The sequence below is a fragment of the Galeopterus variegatus genome, unplaced genomic scaffold (genome assembly GCF_000696425.1).
Source record: "Galeopterus variegatus unplaced genomic scaffold, G_variegatus-3.0.2 Scaffold2555, whole genome shotgun sequence".
NCBI lineage: Eukaryota > Metazoa > Chordata > Mammalia > Dermoptera > Cynocephalidae > Galeopterus > Galeopterus variegatus.
This window is the reverse complement of record NW_007728666.1, coordinates 216949-225001: the sequence shown is the minus strand read 5'-3', so window position 1 is coordinate 225001 and position 8053 is coordinate 216949. Positions and strand designations below refer to the sequence as shown.

General features: G+C 53.9%; 1 protein-coding gene across 2 annotated transcripts; it reads right to left on the bottom strand.

Moving 5' to 3' along the window:
* Positions 1-4273: 4273 nt before the first annotated feature.
* LOC103598286 (chromosome unknown open reading frame, human C1orf210) lies at positions 4274-7757 on the bottom strand. Of its 2 annotated transcripts, none has more exons than XM_008582279.1 (4): positions 7698-7757; positions 6288-6382; positions 5348-5464; positions 4274-5215 (listed from the first exon to the last, which is right to left on the bottom strand). In XM_008582279.1, exons 3-4 carry the CDS (start codon positions 5364-5366, stop codon positions 4893-4895), a joined length of 342 nt encoding a protein of 113 aa, XP_008580501.1. In that variant the 5' UTR covers positions 5367-5464; positions 6288-6382; positions 7698-7757; the 3' UTR covers positions 4274-4892. The 2 variants fall into 2 exon arrangements, with proteins under 2 accessions (XP_008580501.1, XP_008580500.1); XM_008582278.1 differs by lacking the exon at positions 7698-7757 and adding an exon at positions 7605-7652.
* Between the last annotated feature and the right edge of the window lie 296 nt (positions 7758-8053).

Sequence of the window (8053 nt, the reverse complement as noted above, 5' to 3'; positions counted from 1 at the left end):
TTGGAGAAGGGAGAGGGATCTGATCAAGGAAACAGCAAGATTCTCAGAGTTTCGAGAGTCTGCATGAAGCTAAAGACCAGGCATTGCCAGAAGCACTGGGCTACGTGATGGTGGGATTTTCTCAACAGCACACAGAGGCTGGATGCAGGCACCGGGAGGGGTTGGTCTCAGGTCAGAGTTCCACCAGGAATGCACAGTGGGGAGACCGTGGGGATGAGTTGAGGATATTGGGCAAGAGAGGTTGGCATAATGGATCCCAAAATCTAAACTGGTGTTGGATGAAGAGAAAAGACAAGAGGGGGCTGATGGAGAGACAAGGCAGAGTGATCTGCATCGAGAGGCTCCCACTGGGTGGCAGGTGAGGTATAGAGAGAAACCTGACACATGTCCCTCCTGGGCTTAACAGTTAAATTCTAGGCTTTCAGCCATGTCACCTGGATATTTGGAAGCTGGAAAAATATGCTCTAGAAACTGCCAAATCTGGTCCAGTCGAAGTGGTCCTCGCACCATATCCAGTCATATCCCATATGAGACCTTGGGCCTTCTGGAGACACTCAGGCCTCCCTGGAGAAGCTCCCTCCAAGCCCCAGGGGACGTATATGTTTCCCCTCCTCCTCAGCTTCTGCCCAAGGACAGGGGCTGCCTTCTTGACTGTTCTCCAGGACCAGCAAGACCCCCCTGGGCAAAGCCTTGGAAGTCACCCCAGGGACCTGAAGGGCTGGGCCTGGCCAGGGGTGGGGCATTCCACTTCTACCCTCACAGCCTGCCTTGCCAAACCTGAAGCTTGCACCTGACACTTCTCGGCCCCCATTTCTCCCAGCCCAAGCAAGGTGGGAGAAAGTCCAACAACCAAGAGGTTCCTTCTAAGTGTTTTATTGTTACTTCGAGGTGAGATATTGGCACCATTGTTGATAAAGTAGGCAAGGTGCAGCTAACTTGCTTGAACCGCAACTTCTCAATCAATGAAACGGGAGTGCCTGCCCAGCAGGGCTGCTGTAAGGATGCGCTAGAATATCAGTGCTATTATAATTGTTGTTGTTTGTGTTGTTATTGTTATATTCTACAGCACCAGAGATACCAATTCAAATCCTTTGCTGTCCTGACCAGATCTTCTGACCTGAGTCTTGGGAAACAGATGTTCAAATCCCCAGCCCAGAAGTGAATGAGGGAGGAAGCCTGGCAAGCTCCTCCCTCAGGATTAACACTGGCTGCAAATGGTGGGGAGCTGTTGCCCTGGGGGTGCCCACAGGGGTATAGCTAACATTTGCAAAGCACTTGGCCTGTTCTAGTTCACGTGTATCACTCACATAGCCCTGCTAACAACCGTGAGCTAAGTGCTATTGTGCTCCCCATTTTACTGAGAAGTTGGAGCACTGAGGGGTTAAGGAACTCACCCAAGGTCACACAGCATGCAAATGACAGATCTTGGATTTGAATCCAACTCACTTTGCCACTTTGCTAGGATGCTGCTGGAGTTTCTTCAACATCATGTCTGTGGTTTTGTGTGACCCCTTTCTTTGGCCTCCACACAAGACAAGAGATGTGGCCTTGCCTTCGGAGGCAGCGGGACAATGCAGCCAGGAAGCTGGGTTGTCTTCCACAGTCAGGTCTGGGCTGGGTTTCCCAGGGCAGGGTAGATAGTGGCAGCTACTGAGGCGTGAAGGACAAGGGGCATGGCTGGGGACAGATGCAGGCTGGCGCCAGGACCTAAAGCCAAAAGAGGCCAGACCAGAGACAGGATCTGGCTGAGTCCCAGCAACCCTGGCCCTTTCAGCCTGTGGACCCTGTCATGCTGTCCTTTTGTGCCTGGCCCAGGCATGCAGAACACAGTGGGGACAGATTCCTCTGAGGAATCAAACAAGGCTTTGAAGGCCAGGGTCCAAGGTTCCTGTGACTCCAGGCCCTGACCCAGCCAGGCTTGACACCCAACAGGAGGTTCTGAGAGGAGGTCTTTGTGGGGTACAGGCTCAGGAAAAGCAGCTGCTCATCTGGGATTGGGCTGCACTTTCTCCTGGCTCCCTCAGAGGTTCTGACTCAGGTCCCAAAGTGTGTGGAAACAGGGACAGCTGAGCAGCTCTCAGCACAGAATTGCACACAGGGCAGCCCCTCCATGGTGGGAATTGAGGGAGCCCCAGGGAGGGGACAGGCCCAGCTACGTGCAGCAGCTCTTCCCTCAGAGGCCAGGACGTGCCCCTAGCCCCTCAGGTCTGCCGCTCAGGGTCTGGGACTGGGGCAGCCTCTGCTGCTTTCTCAGACACAGGGACTTCCCAGGCCTGCGAGGGTCAGTTACTGGGTTGGGGCCATGTGAGCCGGGCTCTTCGCTGGCTGCTTCGTCCCCGCCTCCCCGCCAGGCCCTCCTCTGCTGACAGTCCCTGAGATGTGTCCCCCACTCAGTCCTGAGCACCTCCTGTCACTCTGCCCCTCCCTGGCAATTTCATCCTCTCCTGCTCTCAGTGATGCTATTGCTATGTATTCCCAAACCCATGTCCGCAGACTGGACCTCTTCCCTGTGAATCCAGCTGTCCCTGCGCATCTCCCCCTGGAAGCCCCTCATGCAACACTGCATCCCCATTCCCCAGCCTGCTTTTCCTCAGGGCACCCAACCACCAAGCCAGAGGCCAGGGCGGCTTCGCTAGTGCCTTCCTACTCCCCATATCCAAAATCAATAAGTCCTGTCAACCCTGCCTCCTTCCCATCTCTGGAATGTTTCCCATGCCACACCTTAGTCAGGTCTGATCACCTGTCTCTCCATCTCTCCCCTCCAATCCGCCTCTGCACAGCAGCCAGAATGACTTTCCTATCATGATTATGTCACTTCCTCACCAAAAAACATCCACACACAAGCCTCGATTGCTCTCAGGTTGGAGTATACACTCTGTATCTCGGCATCCAAGGCCCTAGCTGATCTGATCCACTCTCCGGCTTACCCTCTATATTCAGGTCCTCCTTACCCTCCTGCCTTTTTCTCAAGCACCTCACTACCTTAGCTGTTCCCTCACTGTCCTCCTCTGCTGGCTCTTTCCTCAAAGGGCAGACACGTGTGGCATGGCCATCTGGCTCATGAAGACTGCCCCATGTCTGGGAATGACCTGGAGCAAACATGTGGGCTCCCCAAACCATGTATGTGCTACAGGACCCCACCCCCCAGTCGTAGCTGACTAGACCAGTGGTGAGACCTGACCCAAACTGGGTGTCGAGCTCTTTTACCTGCCCGTAATCCTGCCGACTGTGCCAATTGTCGAGCTAGGGCTGGGTCTGGAGCTCACAGACCTCTCAAGCGCATTCACAGACTGGGTCACAAACCCTTCACACATCAGTCTGGGTCCCCAGACCCCTCACACACAGGTCTATGAGCTAGGTAACTGGCAAAAGGTCCTTGGAAACCATAGGTTGGAAAGCATGATTGCACGAGGCGGCCGCCCGAGGCAGTAGAAAACACCAGCCAGGTTGCGGCACCGCCCATGCGCACTAACTCCACCCCACCCCACCCCCACACACAATTTGCTTACAAAAAATGCTCCACACCACCCCCAACCTGACCTTAGGCAAGGGGACCTGATTAAATTATTCTATTTTCCCAACACTGGACCAAACAGATTCATGTGCCTGAGTACTCGAAACTTGGAATTGAGAGTTTGGGGGCTTTAGGTGTGGACAGTCTCATCAATGCCCCTAAATGACAGCAGGCTGGAGGTACAATGCCTGACCTCTGGCAGCTGGGACTGCCAGCCTCAAGACAGCCATCCCTTTGAGTCTATGTAACAGCCAGGATTCTTCTCCAAACCTCTCCCTATTACTTGCCATTAAGAACAGTGTACTCGAGTCCCTCCCCTCTTAAAAGTGCCTCCCTTCTTCCGTCTCCCCACCAGCGAACATGACCCCATCCTTCCCTTCCTCTTCCTCAAGATTCCTGACAGTCTCCACTTCCCCTCTTTCATCCATTCACTCCACAGCCCACAATAATTCAAAAAATTCATCACGTTTCTTTAGCAGCCACCTTATATGAGAATCTGAGGATCTGGAACAAGACACACAGCCTGGGGCCTCAGATTCTCATATAAGGGAGCCCACAGCCTAGCAGTGAGTACAGGCGCAGGAAGGCGTGAGTGCAAACTGTAATCAAGATTTGAATCAAATGTGGCCAGGGCAATAAAAGAGACACTCACAGGGGGTTATTAAGAGGTGTCCTGCAGGAGGGGACGTCAGAGCAATGTCTTCCAGCTATAAATAATAAGTTCTAGTTCAGGAAAAATAAAAAGGAGTGACAACTTTATATTTTTATTCAAAATGAAAATAGATTTATTAATCCCTGTGAAAAAACATAATATGTTATAACCAGATTACCTACTTTATTGACAGGAAAAAATTTCAGTGAGATACTTGGCCCTGGTTTTCACCTGCTCAAAGGTTATCATCTGGGCAGGCCCCGTGGGGCCTATTGACCAAGGTTTTCATCACTGTCTCAGAGGCTTTAGGTGAAGCGTGTAGGGCCATCTGGGCAGGGGAACAGTGCGTGCAAAGCTGCAGGGAGAAGGCACATGGTGGAGGACGGAGGATGGCACACACTTAGCTCAGCAGGGAGTGAAGGAGGAGAAGGTAAGAAAGGAAACCAAAAGGCTGACAGAGGCCTGGTCACAGAGGGCCTTCTTTCTATCATCAGGCCTTCATTAAACTTTATCCTGAGAACATCAGGGAGCCATTGAGGGTTATTGAGCAAGACAGGGTCACTGTCACTGTGGTGACTAGTGTCAGGGAAGGGAGAATTGCTCTACCTGTGGTCAACCCTTAAGCCCTAGCCACTCTGTCCCTGAGGCTCGAGGCTCCCATGTAGTAACCACTGTCCTTAAGCTGTCAGGCATGGATGGAGGAGGGGAGTGTCCAAAGATTGGGGCTCAGAGGGAGAAGTGGTCCCTGCTACCATCTGTCCCCAGCTCGCCAGCCCCAGGCTGAATGTAATTGTCCTCGATGAAGCCATCATCATCCTCATCTTCACCCACCTCTGGGCGGTTTCCTCTCCCTGTCCCAGGCAGCGGGCGGTGCTGGTAGCTGGCATGGTACTGGCGGCAAAGGTGGCATTTGGCAGCAAGTGCGATGAGGAGAGAAAGGACCACAGCCCCCAGCACAACCCCTACCAGCACGGGCCATGCCCGGGCCCCAGTGCCAGGTCCAGGGGCCACGGCTGATGCTGTAGGGAGCTCCGAGGGCCCCACAAGGGCTGCAGAGAAAGGGACAGCATTATGGGTGGGGCCCCAGATGGGGCTCCCTGGGGAAACTGAGGGTCCCTTCTCTAATCCCAGCATCTAAGGGGAGCCCACCCCTCCTCAATCACCATCCCACTGTCACTTACTTTGGTTTGTCTCATTCATGGAGGGGCCTGATGACACCAGTGAGCCTCAGCCTCCACCAGGAAGAGCCCTAACTCCAAGGAGACCCTCAGATACCAGGCAGCCTCAGGGCACAAGTCCTGGAAAATACACATAGGGGTGGGTGTCAGGGGTGGCCACAGGGTGCATATGCTACGTCAGGGATACAAGCTGAGTACACAGAAACTGGCTATTTGTAAGAAACCATTGCAAGTCCAGCTCCAGAAACTACTAAAAATAAATAAATAAATTCTAGAACTTACTGAGCGCTCTTTATGATTCAGGCACTGGGCAATGCGCTCACAAAACCTTATAGGATGTGTATAAACTATATCCCCCTTTATAGATGAGGGCTCCGAGGCCAAGAAAAGTGAACTGTTGCAACCAAAATCCTAGGATTCGAATCCAGGTCTCTGTTACCAGAGCCCAGCCTGCTACGCTGCTTGGTAGGTGAGGACAGGAGATGGGGCACAGGTAGGCACTGGCTCCCAAAGGCTGGAGATAAACCCTAGGACTTATAAACAGCTTGGAGCTACCCAGCCAAAGTAGAGACCACATGCGGAGGTTGATGCAAGTCCCCAAGGCAGCCCTGGCCCCTCTGCTCCTGAGTTGGAAGCCACTGCCACCCACACCCTCCCTGTGTGTTCACCTCCTGTGTGTTCACCTCCCTATGTGTTCACCTCCAACCACAGGAGGCCCACGCACTGCCCTCAGAGGGAGGCTCAAGTCAGGGAGTATCCAAACAAGGATCACCTGAATCAGGAAGTCATCTGCATGTGAATCACCTAGGGCTGGGGCGCCTAGAGGAGGAACACCCGAACTACTGGAGTAGCTGGAGGAAGAGCACAAGGCTTGGGAACGCCTGGAGGAGGATCCCCTGAGTCTGGGGTATCTAGAGGAAGAGCACCAAGGGTAGGGAAGTACCTGGAGGAGGAACAGCTGGGGCTGAAGAGTATCTGCAGGTCGAGCTCCTGAATCATAGGAGGCCCTGGGGCAGAGTAGCCAGGCTAGGGAGGTACCTAGGAGATAAGCCCCAATGTTAGGGGAGTACCCCTTCATATTCCTTAATACAGATACCTCAGCCTGTCACCAAGCCCTATCAGTTCTTCCTCTAAATATCTCTGGAATGACTATGTCCCTACCACCCACCCCAGCACCACTGCTGAGTCCAAGCCACCTTCATCGTGTACCTTGACTCTAGCCATAATCTAACTGGTCTCTCCCCATCTCTGGTGTATGCCCAGAGCCACAGGCATGAAGATCAAATCTGACCTTATTACTCCCCTGCTTAAAATCCCTCAAGAGCTCCCATGCCCCTCAGGGCTGCATGCACATTCCTCAGCAAGTTCAAGGTCTCCCAATCCAGTACACGGCCCTCAAGGCAAACTCTTGCCCCTTTCCTCCACAGTTCCCTCCACCATGCTCCACACACACACCCCTCCCCACTCACCCACCCTCTTGCTCCCCCACCACCCACTCCTCAACTTTTTGAGCCCCCATCCCTCAAGGCCAAATCAGACCATACCTGCCCATAAGGCTGTCCCAGGATCCCCCCCGGGTGACCCCTCTATTGTTCTGCCCAGTCAACCACCTGTCAGAACTGGCGGCTATTGGACAGGCAGCTCACTGAAGGCAGGGTTGGGGCTGATTCCTCTGCCCAGGTGAGTGGGCGGGCACTCGGCTGCTCAGCAGTGTTTAGGGGAGAAGGAGGAAAGGTGGGTTGTTCATTCATTCATTAGCAAGCATTCATTGGTTGCTTGTTGTGGGCCTCATGCTCGACACTGAGTCCTCAAAAAATGAGAATTCGTTCAATTGAAAGGAATCAAATCAATCTGACATTTCTAAGATTTCACTCCTATTCCTTTCCTCTTTGCTCCATCCCTGTGAATCCTTCCCAAGGACACACACATATATATGATAACCTTCCAAGGGCATACAGACACTCCCCAAAAGGCCTCTGAACTCACAGCCCACAGTGGCCTGCCCATCCCCTCAATACACAGACACACAGACACACAGACACACACACACACACACACACACACACACAGAGTCTGTCACTCCACCCCCCCAGGTCACACTTTTCTCCACAAACACACCCCCCACCCCGCAATCTGCACAGACACACACCCCCCACCCAGATATGTAGCTTCTTTCCAGTGCCTGGGAGCCCCTGGGGATATGTGTAGAGCCTGGGTGCCCCCTCCCAGGCCCCCCAAAGTCTTCCCCCTCTGCTCCCACCTTCAGGAACTGTGCACAGTCCGAGGAGGAAGCTTCCGGCTGTGGCTGGCAGAACCTAGACAGGTGGGCGGGCCAGAGCTGCGCTTGACTCACCTGGGGAGGCAGCGGGGCGGGGCGGAAGCTGCAGGTGAGGGGAGGGCTGGGCGGCAGGCTGCGCCTCCAACAGGGATTCACCTTAGGTCTTCCCAAGCTTTTGCCAAGAACTTTATAGGTGCAGCCCTACCCCCCACCTCCAATGCTGGGGGGAGAGGCTGGGGCAACTGGGATCCAGGGAGGGGTCCAGCGGGCTCTAGAAGGGGCAAACACCTCAGCAGGCAGCCACTCAAGCTGGTGGCCCTGGTAAACAAGTGAATTTCCGGTGGCAGGTACAAAGTCCAGAGTTAAAGCAGGAGATTTGCAGTCCTGGGAAGGCAATGGGCTGGAAAGGGAGGGCGGGGGGTAAGGGGTGG